The sequence below is a fragment of the Erithacus rubecula genome (assembly GCF_903797595.1).
Source record: "Erithacus rubecula genome assembly, chromosome: 19".
Lineage (NCBI taxonomy): Eukaryota > Metazoa > Chordata > Aves > Passeriformes > Muscicapidae > Erithacus > Erithacus rubecula.
In genome coordinates, this window is record NC_136671.1 from 6381199 (window position 1) to 6394779 (window position 13581).

Sequence of the window (13581 nt, forward strand, 5' to 3'; positions counted from 1 at the left end):
TAACCTCCATTTCTGTGGGCAGAAGAATCCCAGGGGGACAGATGCCTTCAGTGAGTGTTCAGTGATGTCTGCCTAGTGCTGACTTCTGAAAGCACCGAGTCACCTTGTGCTCCCAGAAATCCATGTTCTGATTACTCCTAAAGGCAAGGCCTTCAGAACACTCACCCAGAGCTGTAACTACCTCCTTTGCTTTTTGCTCACACTATTTCTGGAAATCTGGAAAGAGATTTAAATCAACATTACACCACTTTTCTGCCTCAGCTGTTCTGAACCTTTCTGCAGTTCTCTTAACTTGTCAAGCAGCTTTGTCAGCACAACTTTGCCATGGTACTTTTGATGGACACCAGAGACAACCGTAACTTCATGCAACAAGGTTTTTGTAACTGGTTTTGACATGAAATTTCATCTCTGAATTCTGAGAGAAGCTGAGTTCCTTTTCTCTGAGCTCCCTGGCGATACTGGCTGGGCAACCAGGATAACTTTCAGATTCGTGCCTCTCTTCAAATGATGATCTCATTTTTTATGCTTATGCTAAAATCAAGGGGGAACTTTGAGAGATTTCATTGTTATTGTTTCTTAACTGATACTAAATGGCATGGCAGAAGCTGACATAATGCAACAGTGATGGAGTGTTTCACTGCAGTGACTGAGTCCCAAGACAGAAGCAGCTACCTTTATGAGGGATAAGCACCTTCCCATCAACTCCTGCTTTTATTCCTGGCAGGCTTTCTTGGCATATTCTCATTTTATAAACAGTCCTGGAGCAGCATCTGTATAATGAGCTGTGCTCTGTAATAACAAGCATTCTATTTTAGAGTAACAATTAGAATTGCTTGTAGAATAGAAATGCTAAATGAGACATGCAAAAACATATACACAACCTGAAATGTGGGGAGGGAATACCATTCTCAGCAGGGCAAACAGTACTGGAAAAGCTGTGAAAATTAAAAACATATGACTGACAACTACAGCTTTCCAACATTAGCTATTTTTCATTACAAATATTAGCCAAGTGGAAATGACATGAAAAACCAATCAGTGGTTGGAAAGTTAAGATGCACTGCCAGAGAGCCACATTGCTATAAGTGAAGTAAATGTAACTGGGCAGTAAAACCTACCAAGGTTTCCAGTTATGCATTGGTTTATGTATACACCTTTCTATACAAAGCATCATAAATAATGCAGCTGAACTTCTCAGTAAAAACACACAATAAATGCAATATGCATAGTGAGAGCACAAAGCAATTCACAGTATTACATATTTGCAAAATTCTGTAACATGAACACCTCAGTCCATTCCCACAGTATCTCACCAGGGCAAACCTCTACCATCCACCTTTAACTGAAATGATGCTTTAATTTTTCTATCACTGTGCTGCTAGCAACAGCTGGGATACAGCATACTTCACCAGAATTTTGCCTTTTTTACAAATATACCACGTGCACTCCATTTGCATTGGTTATCACAGCAGCAGTGAAAGCACTAATTATTTTAGTGAAGGTAATTATTCCAGTTATTATTTTGGTGAAGTGATTCTTCTAGTGAAGGTGGTGGAAATAGGCTTTTCAAGAACAGGTTCACTATAACCCCAGCAACCAAATGCTATTAAATTGCCTAAGGCTATTCAGAAAGTCAGTAGCAATGCTGGACTGGGAAAATTGAGACTCTTCTCCTTCCAGTTCTGTCTTTAGCTGAAACTCCAGATCACTCTATCTCCTTATTAGCTGGTGTAATTACCATGTGCTCTAGTGGAGCTCCTGCTGTTTAGTTTTTCATAGGCTACTTTATTATGCAAGTATATGTAGGTTCTTCCTGTTTAAGATGCCTAAATCTAATTTTCTGTGCACTTATAACTTGGCCACAAATTCACATCAAGTTGGAAAGGGAATTTACCACCTGGGATTCCTGTCTTCTGAAGATATTGCTAGTTAATATAATAGATGTGTATTCCTGGGTGTGAGCCTCAGGCAAGACAGAGTTGGAAGCTGACTACTGGAGTGTTTTTATAGTCCCCTGAGAGCCACAGGGAAAGGACCTAAAGGTGGGGAGGAACAATCTTGCCTCCAACTATCAGCTTTCCCCCCTCATGTGATGAGGGAGACTAAACATTCGAGAATGCAAAGAAGGACGAAGAGGAAAAGCTGTTGATGTTGATTCACTATTTCCAAAATAACCAAAGTATTTTAGAAGTGAGGTAGATTTTTCTCATTCGGAAGGAAAAATCTGAAACGGTTCAGTAACAAAATTGTTGTCCCAACTCATCTTGCATGTGAACTCAAGCTGTTAAGACAGAATACAAAGGGAAAATCAAAAGGAGCTCTACAGGCAAACAAATTATAGCAGAGCCAAACAGAGATGGACAACAACCACCACCTTATGACTTGACAAAGAGTTTCAGCTTCTATAAATACAGAGCTGAATGGAATTCTTGTATCACTACAATGGCTCCTCCTGCCTCCCTCCCCAGCAGTTGTTTCCCACTGGTCCCTCAGCTTAAACTTCAAAGCTTCATGACCTAAACCTGAAAGACATTCACACTATGAAGTGTCCATGCTGGGGGTGGGGAGGTGTTAGTGGCATTTAAATATCACAGCTGAAATTTCTTTTCCAGTTTACACTGGTTTCATATCCTCTATGCAGCAGAACTCTGGCAATCTCTCACCTGGGCCATTCACAGCACAGTCTACTCACACAAACACTGTGCTTCCCTGACTCAGCTGCAAGAGCTTTTCTGTTCTACAGATTCCATTTCCCCCCTACCAGGAATCTAGCCTGTCTTATCTGTAAACACAGTTTTTGCCTGGATGTCCCTGTGGACAAAGCAAGGGACTGGAAACCAGAGCTCAGGGCTGCAATGAAGCCAGAGAGCAACGGTCTTACAAACACGGCAGCAATTACTGGGATGCAAATCCAAAACTATTCTGAACATTCCTGAGCAGACAGACACCACCAGAGCTTGTCCTGTAACCATCTCAAATTCTTCTCACATGATTCTGTGGAATAACTGAACTCCACACAGCAGAGCTGTGGGTCTCAGCAGCACTGCTGTACACAGTTACTGTACAGGGTTTCAGTCATATGGTTCAGTATTTCTCACAGAAAAGTATTTGTTTCCTTACAGTCTCCAAAGTAAGAATACTGTAGGATAGAATTGTATTACCAAGTGAAAAGAATTAGTGGCAGAGACAGAACAATACTCCTGGACCTCCAATTCAAATCCCAACTGCATCTCCCATATGATTTTTGCAAAGCCTTCACTTTCAACCCTAAACTTATAATTTATGTTCTCCATATTCAAATTTAACATATCCATAAAAATCACAAAGAAGTTTCCACCTGTAGAACACAGCTCAGCAGGTCAGGGAGCAATCCATGCACGTGTCCAACAGCCCTGAACAAGTAAGAACGCTGAACATAAGAATCAGAGAATATTATGACAAAAAAGACACAGGATTCCAGAACAATTAGCAGTCAGCTCTGGAAAGAGTGTGTACACAAGAAAGGAAAAATCCACAGGTGCCTGCTTCGAATTCTTTGAAAACACTGGGAAAAAGAATGGGAATTTAAAGGTACCAGATTAGAAAAACTTTGGCAAGGGCAGGTTCCATATGGGAATTTTCCTATTCAAGGCAATAAATTTTCTCTGACTCAGAGCACTGAAAGAGAGATGAGAAACCTTTCACTGCTTTGTAAATTATGAAAAACACATGGGACCAAAATGAATACTCAGCTTAGGAAAGTAACAGAAATAAGAGATACTTAATAATTCTGATCAGAATTCTCAGTAACGTGCATGAAATGTTCGAAAGATGTTAATGCAAGAATATGCTACTGCTCTCACAGAGATCTTCCCAGCCCCTGAATTTCCACCAGCAGGCACACGAGGGGTGGGGATGGTGCCATTAATCAATCAGTTTTACTCACTTATTCACAATACAACAATCAAAATTAATGATGGAAGGGAGCTGGAAAGGGCAGGTGAGTGCTTGAGTCAACTTGTAAAGATTTAAAGAAAGCAAATTAAAGCAGCAGTGAAATGCGAACTGCAGCCAATCTTAATTACAAACTAAAGCCAGAGTAAAGTGAAGTTTCTCTCTCCTTCCACTACATGTTGCCTTTAGCTGAAGACAAATTGCTGGCACTTTTGTAATCTACCAAGTTAAAGTCATTACCCTGACAGTGCCAGGAAGTCTAATTTCCTGGAGCAGTAATACAAAGATTTATAAGGGAATTTAAACACTCACCTTCTGGAATAGAAAATCTATCATCAGCATGAAGCTACATGGAAAGTGACTGAGGATTTCAGATAATGGAGAAGAAGAAATTCACCTGCTGACAAGTTCATCCAAAATCTCATTCCCTGCCTACACAGGCTGCTGACCAGGGTAAGTGTACACACAAAGCTGAGCTTTCAGATAAATTCAGCTTTTCTGTGACATCCCCACTGCAACAAAATGGACTTCTTCAATTACTAGCATTTTTAACACTAGCTCAGTATTTCAGCACAACTCTCTCATAAACCTATGTTCCCATTAAAAGACAACTAAACTTAAGTAATCAAAATGGAAAAGAGAAATTAATAAGCAGTTTAATAACTGCTTGAAAGGAGAAAATGAGCTAGCCCGTCCACCAGGCTGAAATGTACCTGCATGTCTCATTATGGCTGAAGACTTTCAACTCCCTAATGAGATAAACTGAAATGAGAGCTGAACTTCAACACCCAAAGCTCCACAGAGCAGCTACTGCTGTGCCCTCAGATGTATGTGCACATAAACAACAAGCCATGAGATTTGCTTAAACCAGACAGCTCAGAGGTCTGGATTTAATTAGGAATAACCTAATGCTGATTCCATGTAAAAAAACCTGTTCTGCTCTTCTGGACTTTCTCCTCCCATATTCCAGCACTGAGGAACAGAGGTGGACAGTCCAACACCTTTGCTCAAGAGGGTTAAATGTTACAACCCCTGTAACATCTCCAGGGGGCTGACACACATCAATCCTGATTCTGCTCAGAAAGCCATCTGAGACACTGCCTTCCCTGCACAGATATGATTAATCCTCATCTTCCCCCAGTGTCTGAGCCTCCTGCCACTACTGCTGCTCAGAAATGAGGGAGTCTGAACAAAGCACAGGAGTTGTACTATGCTGTGTATTTAATGTGCACACAGGAGAAATGAGCACTGTGCTAGTGCAGAGAACACGCTGCAGAGGAGGCAGCCAGCACCATATCACTGACCTACTTTAGACTGGGGAAGGGATTGCACTGAGACTTTCCCTCCATCCCCCCACAGAAGCAGCAATTTTTGAAAGTCCTAAATTTAGCAAGGTTCTGAGGACAGCATTCATAATTTCTTGTCAGTGCTATTCCCTTCTCTATGCAAGCTCATATCACTTTCCCCCAGAATTTATGCTCTCTCTGACTGTCAGGAAAAAAATATGTTCCTTTCAACAAAGAGGAAACAAGAAGCTTCTCTTTCACAATCTTTCCTCACGAGGACAGGAATACTCTGGACACTGCCAGGGCATATACATTTTTTTTTTTTTTAATCAGATGAGACAGTTTCTGAAAGCACTGCAAGTTCTCCTGTCTGACATTATCCAGTTTACCACAGATAACAACCCTGAACTGGAAGCTTTCCCCTGCCAGAATGCCTAGCACATAAAATTATTAAAGGCTTAGAATTGGTTTCAGGGCTGCTGAAATGACGTGCTGCAGCAAAACCTGATTCCCATTAAAAAGCCAGGAGCCATCAGGAACAGACTCTAGTTCATCACTCTGAAAAAGAACTGCCTTCCTTCATGCATTTCTCACCAGAACACACAAATTCCAGGGAGAGGGAAAAGTGAAACAGTACAATTTAAACTTGGTTACAACTTACAGGACTCTTTGAATTGTTCAGGACATGAAGATGCTCCTAAAATGTTGTACCAGCAGGATAGATGTTCTGAAGGACTGAGAAACCTCTGCATCCTGCACAGACACTAGCCAGTACCCACCAACCGATTTAAGTTTCTGGTTTTATGATGTCTCACTGCAGGACAGGCAGAGATTCCTGCCATTAAAGTAATGTGGAATCAAAATGGAAGTTTCCAGAGCTGACAGAAAATAGGTCTCAACTAGTTTGCTGCTACATACTGCACATCACAAGCATACTGTCAATTAAGCCAAGTGGTCATACCTAGGAGTACCTGGTAGGGAAACAGTGATGTCAGGTTCTTGAAACCACATCTTTAGACTCACCAGATAAGCTCCATGGATGTTGACTGTAAGATTACAGGAAACTTAACAACACTACATCCCAATATTTGTTAACTACCACAATGCTCATTTGCTGCATTGCATGAACAAATCATATTACTGCAGTTTCATTTGCTCACAAAGATTCCAGCTGAAAACTCTCTTTAATATAGCTTTAATAATACATGAAAGAGATTAATCTATAATTGTTGATTTTTGAAATAGCACTTCATCATGTCACTCAATCTGAGTGCTTTTGATCATTAAGACTTGCATGATTTCTTCATCTTGGTAACAAGATTCTGCCTCAGCTGAGAGCTGATCTCATCAGAGCCAATTATACTCTATGGAAGAGATCTGACCAGAGCTCTTAAGGGTCTGAAATCTGCAATTTTATTTTCTTTATTTTACTGAACAATTTAAAGTTCAAGCAACCTTGTTAGAACCTTTAGTATCCAAGAATTCTCAAGTAAATGAGATGCTTGGCAGGAAACTACTGGCAAAAGTGAACAAAAATGCATCACTGTCTTAGTTTTTTGCTCTTAGCATACAGGTCAATAGCTACTCCTGTCTTTTTTCATGTCCAAGTGCTTCTTTCTAAATGCTCTGGGATTTATCTCCTGACCTTATCTAGCATGAGATATGTAATCTATTTGACTTTGATTAAATGGGGGTATCTCTAAAATTATCAAACAATCTCTTCAAGAGTGTGATTTCTAGCAAGTGAATATGATAACAAGCTGTCTGAGCTCAGAGACAAATACATCTCCCATCAGATCTGCACATCACTTCTACCATTAACAGCACCACGTGAAAGATTTTAATCTTATTTTAATGAAAGCTATGCAAGATACATTTCCTTGCAGGAATTCTTGATTTCCATCTTTTCCCTTCAGTGGCACCTACATTTCAACTGCATGTAGAAAGGAATGCAAACGCTGAATCTTAGCTATATTTTGCATTTCTTTTCCTGCTTCCTGAAGGTGCCTCCTTGCTCTGCACTGTGATCAGCTCCCAGCCTGAAATGATGGCAGAGAGTGAAGGTTGGTTAGAAGTTTCCTGCAGGTCTCTAAACAGGATGGTACTGCAGCTTCTGAGAGGTTCATTAGTATCTTGCATTATTTCACAAGATACAGAAGATCTTGTGCAATAATGCACCAAATGAAAATCAGTGTTTAGACATGTGACTAGAAACTGCATCCACTATAAAGGGTGTCTGTAAATAGATTAGATTTATCTACGTATTAGGATTCATTTGCATATCATCAATCAGAGTTTCAATGTGAATTTAAGTGAGTGCAGCACTATGTGTGTATAATTATTAGACCATTACTGACTCTCAGAACATCTCTAAGGATCTCAGACATGGTATCTGCTGTTGCTCTCAGTTAAACAGCAAGGAAATTGAAGCACAAATAAGTAGAATGGACCAAGGTCAGGAGAAGAGTGTAATTCACGTATCCCAAGTCCATGTTTCTCTCCACTGAGACAGACTATTTTTTTATATGCTCCAAACTTCTCTATGTGATGTGGGAAGAGTTTAAAATTTTTCTTCTGAGGAATACTCAGGTAGTGCTGGGTATTCAGAGCTCATTAAGGTGAGTTTGACAGGGTGGCACCGCAGCAGTTGCCATGACAATGGCTGGATCTTTGCAGAGACACTGCACACTTCAAACCAAAAATTCTGCAAGTCTCAAAACACTGTCCAGCGTTCTAAGAATTCTAACAAAATCCCAAATCACCTCCTAATCTCCAATTTAAAAAAGCACCATGCATGCAAGAAAGCAATGCAGATTGTGAAAGAGTCCGGCTCTGCCAGAACTGAAATACAAAAAGCACAATGCAGAATAATTCCTCCATGAACCTCCCAGATTTTGGAAAACTACAGGTACTGTTCACTACAGACAGGAAGGAATACTGTGTTCAGGGGAAGACAGACTATCAGTAAAGGCAAAAGTCCTCAATCCCTGCTGTCCACAGAGCACTGAAGAATGACAGAGATGCCAGGGAAGGAAAAGGGTTAGTGCCAAGTACCCCCACCAATGCATTTCACAACTCCTTACAATCAGGTCTGGTGCAGGTGGGTTGCAAATGGAGCTGTAGAGAGAGCTTGCACTCACCCCCCTCTGGAGTTACAATCACCTAACACCAAATCAGACAGTCTTCTATGAGATTCCACCAATTCAGCAGTCTTAGATAAAAATACACATCCAGTATTCAACACTAGATAAGAACATGCAGAGATATATCCATTATTTCAAGTAAATGACTACAAAAGAAAGAGATCAGCCTGATATGCTCATGTCTCAAGTCCCTTTAAGAGCCTCCAGCTCCCAAACTACTTGCTATTTCCAAAAGCACAAACATTAGCATTACCTTTTGCTGCTTCAGACCGCTTAGGCAAATCAAGTGTATCAAAATTCCTGTCCAAATCTCCATTCTTCTTTCCTGTGCAAAAAAAAGACAACAGATGGAGAAGAGTGTCAGTATACTGACAGGTAAGTTACTGTCATGTGCATCTAAAAGATGGGAGAAGATACAGACCCAGAATATAAATCACAGACTGCTACCCATAATTGTATATACCTGACTCGCAGTCCAGCTGCACAGCTCTGGTTTTAGCATGAGCAAACTTAGGGACAAACACCCGTGCTGCTGTCAGGTTGATCTGCAAACATGCTTAGCACTAGCCTTTCAGAGAGTCTTAGGAGTGCTTTAAACCTTGGAAAATTGTGCCATTTCCCTTCTTGGCAAAGCTGTGCCCCTCCCTCAAAAGCCCAGTGTTTACTTGTTTTCACAGAGGAATTTTGACCTGAAGCTTAGCTCAAGCAAAAACTCAGCAGCATAGCAAAAAAACAACAGCTCTGCTTTGCAGCCTCTATTCTCAATGCAACAGCCAGACAGAAAGACCTTGATTTAATGTATTGTACAGGCAGCAGCCAACAACTTAACCTTGAATTGCCCTTCAATCACCAAAGTGTCATTTTTGCTATTTATTAGAAGTTAATGGAAATAATTCCATACTTTTGCTAAGAAACAGTGTTAAGCCCTTACATTAGCTTTAATTTATAAAACCTTTACATAAAACAGAACAAAAGTCACACTTTTAGTAAGACTGAGAATTCAAGGTTATGCAAACACGTGGGGAAGGAAGGGTTAGTTTCCATGCTCCCAAGGAGACACAATGCCTTGGGTAAGCATGGATGCTGTGGGATAAGCAGGAACCTTGCCACCAGAGGCATACTGGCAGCAGAGAGACAGAGATTTGGAAGGCAGTGCAAGAATCTGCATGGCTTCTGAACAGCAGTGTACAATTTAGTTTTCCCAAATTATTTTGAGGGGGGGAAAAAAAAATCAAGTTATTTAGTCCCTCTCCCTCCAGAGCAGGGAAGGCAGGTGTGATGGGATGAATTCAGACAACACAATTTAGGCTGCCAGAAGTGGCTTCTGCACAGAGACTACCAGGCTGTTAATGGAGGCTTTACAGAAAGGACTGGAAGTTCCACCAATCAAGCTGCTTAAAAGCAAACAGGGAAATGGTCCTGGAAAATATAATGAAGAGATTAGTCTGAGTCTTGACTGCCAACAGGTCAGGAGATGGGAAAGGCCAGTCCCTGCCTAGTTACAGCAGAGGGTTGGTACGTGCACAGTGAATTCAATGGGTCACTCTACCTTTCCTCCCGATAAAAGGATAAATTTACTCAGTACTGCACAGAGAAGAATCAAAGCTTTTAAATACCACTATGAATATTCAGGAATAACATTAAGAGGAAAACCCCCCCTCAAAGGCAGTATTCCATCCTTTCTCTTTCTTTGGGAGGGATGGAATCACACCCTTTTCTTTTGAAATGTCAACACAAAAGCCAGCTTGAACGGCTGTGCAAAACATAACATGTACCTGGAAGTTCTGCTTATCTGAACTACTTTCCTTAACTAAAGTATGCAAAAGCCCATCTAAGCTGCCAAAAGGTCCTGCAGCCAGGTACCACAGCACTCCTTGAAAGGTATCATTTCTACAGAAAGGGACAGCAATCCTGTCACTTTGCAGCCTTCCATCAATTTTTATGCTCGGTAAAGGAGCAACATGTTGCTTGGGGAATCAAATACCAGAAAGGAAAACTGCTGTACATCACCAAAGGACTTTGCATTTCATAACGGTAGCTGAACCCAGTAACTGGCTGCAAACCCTTGTTGACCCTAAGGGCATTGACAGGAAAATGCAGGGCAGAGGGAATTAAAAGGAAAAAAGCATTCAAGGAAGGAAGTTAGTGTAGAAAAGATTACAGACTTAAAGCAGACCAATAAATGTGACTCTATCTTATCTACAAGTAGGACAAACTGTTTTTCCACATGACCCCAAATTTCATGTCTCTGCCATTAGATACTTTAAACCTCAGAACATGTTCCCAGAGAGAGAGCCAGACCTTACTTGACACAATTACTCATTTCCAAAGTTTTCCATAATTCAAAGGATGGTTTGGCACTTCTATCAGCCCTGCAGAACTGAGATGGCACAGTAAGAGATCCCTTCTTCCCAGTGGCAGTGTTAAGTAATCAGTGTCTGTGCACAACTTGTTAAGTAGGAATTGTCCAGGAGTGCAGTGTTGGCTGCTACTTTTGAGCTGGGAATGCCAAAGCAGCTGCCTATTTACTGACCCATCTTTCATAAAGACAGCATCCTCCACCTGTGCTCTGGGCTCCTCAATTGCTGTCTCTCCATTTCTGGGCCAGACAGCAAACACTGGCTGGTCTGGAGGAGCCTCTGCTGGTTTGTGTCCTGGTTCTCCAAGGAACTCCCACCTCACAGGCCAAAAGCCAGTCTGTTCTAAGCAGAAGGTGCCAGCTGCCTGCCAATGGCAGCAGTACAGAACACAGAACTCTGACCAAGGGGAGTTCAACTCTACAAATTACTTGCTTAATCAAATGGATTTGGTTTGGAAATACCCCAAGCACCTACATTTTCAGGGCTTTCTGACAGAGACAAGGTGAAAGAACACTCCAAAACAAATCCACCCACAAAGAAAAAGTTTCAATCTGAGGATCAGCAGCTATTTTTGATTTTCACAAATATTGGAGCTTCTAAAAAGGTGACCAAAATGAGCAATTCAAGAGTCTACTGATTAAAACCCTCTCAGCCACTTCCATGCACCCCTGCTAATGTGAGAAAATCATCTGGTGGCAATGCCAGATTCTGTAGCTCTGGACACTGCCCTGTCCCTTGAGCCTGTGCATTTGTTCACAGCAGGGATGTGAACACACACACCACCCATGAAGCTGGGATTTGTATGGAGCACATAACTGCTGCTTCCTGGATCTTCACAATTGGGTTGGCACCACAGAGATGCTGAAAGCACAGCACAAACTGCACTCCCAGTAGGAGAGAAATTTAAGATCTGTTTTTGTACATCTCTATTTCCACTTATGTCCAGGCTCTCCAGGTTTTCCAGCCTGAGGTGCATCAGGGAAAAGCCAATGCTGTTGGATGAGAAGCACAGCTCCAGAGTTTGCCAAGAGACAGTTTTGAACATGTCTACTGACAGGCTTGTTTTATGAGACCTGGCTGCAGGATTGGCACAGCACTCTGGTTTGGGAAAATTGCCTGACGTGAGACTTGCTTGTGCAAGATGCAATTCACAGTCTCTGAAACAGAGGGATTAAAATTCTTCCCTTCTCCCCCCTTGCTACTTTTCATTATGTAAGAAACAACCAAAACATGACCTTCAGCATTTTCCATCTGTCAAAAACTCTGCACAGACTCTCATGTGTGACCTAGAGTTATTAACCACTAATGTTGTTGTTGATCTTCTGCAAATGTAATTTTGCTTTACCAGATAATCAAACTATGGTGCAGCCAGACCATTTTTACTGAAGGACTAATTCCAAAAATGTTTTAATTCTGGTTGAAATAGAAGTTTAAGGGAAAGTGCTTCTTAACAATACCACCTTATCCTCCCCAGTGCTCAGTCACTGAGCTGGCCACAAAGGAGTGACAGAAACCAAGAGCTGAGCTCTGTCCTCCTAACAAATCCCTTTTTCACAGCCTCAGTACTCACAGTCTAAAATCAGCATCCTGCAGAACACTACCCAGCACCATTTGCTGGGTGGAGCAATTAGATTTCAGCTGGTTGGTTTTTTCCCTCTCCCCAACATTTCTCCTTTGGCCCAATCCTCCAGAACCCAGGATTTGAAGCAAGTGTCATGACCTGACAATGCTCCTGCCTTCACCCTCCAACCAGCCTCAGAAAAGGCACCCACAGCCTATCAACCTCCCAGCTGAGGGAAGCTTTAGCCTCAGACTGGTGTCTTCCAGGTGTAATTTTAGCTCTTGTGCTGGGATGAGAAACTGAAGCCATCCCCTGAGAGAGGTGCTGGGGTAGCTTCATCCAGCTCCTGTGAGTGCCAGTAAAGAGCTGCAGCACCCCAGGCACCCCAAGCAGAAAAAGTACCAAGCACCCCTGAGAATACACACCCAAGCTCTGTGGCTCACAGTTCCCTCCACTCCCCAGAGCAGCCAGCAGAGCCTTCCATCTGACAGGGCTGGTGACACAACCCACACCTGGCTGTTCCTGCTCTCCTGGGCTTAGCTGCACAGCAATTCCCCTACTGCACTTACACCAAGACTGAATAAATCCTTGTGTTTTCATCTGTGGTTTGGAAAGACCAAACTGCAAAAGCTCCCTCACAGGATTTTTCCATGTCTGCTGGAATGAACAGGAGGATGTGCAGGGGGAGCAGAGGAGAAGGTGGATGAACCAGACCTTGATCTCAGCTCTTAGCCTTGCATGTGAAAGCCAAACAAAGCATGTTATGGTGATGATGAAAAAAAAGTATTGCAGACTCACCTTGATTGAACCACTCCTCTAATTACCAGAAAAGCAGCAAAAGGAAAACAAAAATTTACAGTATGAAGAAAATACAAAGGAACAGTCACAAAGAGGCAGAATTTCACAGAACAGGTTCAAAACCTGAGTATTGCAAGACTTCAGAAGTTTCATCGATTAAAGAAATCAAACCAAACCAAGGTATTTCACTCTCTCCTTTTTTTTTTTCCTGGTAAAAACCTGTAATTTTTCTTCACACAGATTTTTTTTCCTTTTCTTTCTCATTTTATAAAATGAAAAGGTGCTCACAGAACTGAGGGGACAGAAGGATGACTAGCCCTTTGCAGAGGTGTTTGAAATGCTCTGATCAATGACCAATGAAATAAAATAAAATAAACATGGAAACACTGCAAGATTAAGTGAACAAGGAAGGAGAGAATAGATAAATTTTGAAGTTCTAGACTGAGAAAATTAAGGTAGATTCAGACCAGTATTCACATAAATTTAACAACAAGACAAGG

At 41.6% G+C, this 13581-nt stretch overlaps 1 protein-coding gene across 5 annotated transcripts in view; it reads right to left on the reverse strand.

Annotated features, from left to right (window-relative positions):
* ARVCF (ARVCF delta catenin family member) overlaps positions 1-13581 on the reverse strand; it is a 245823-nt gene that overhangs the window by 34756 nt on the left and 197486 nt on the right. For all 5 annotated transcript variants that reach the window (XM_079322401.1, XM_079322400.1, XM_079322404.1 and 2 more), the window contains one exon: positions 8616-8687. In XM_079322401.1, coding sequence (XP_079178527.1) covers positions 8616-8687 — 72 coding nt within the window. The remainder of the gene's footprint in view (positions 1-8615; positions 8688-13581) is intronic.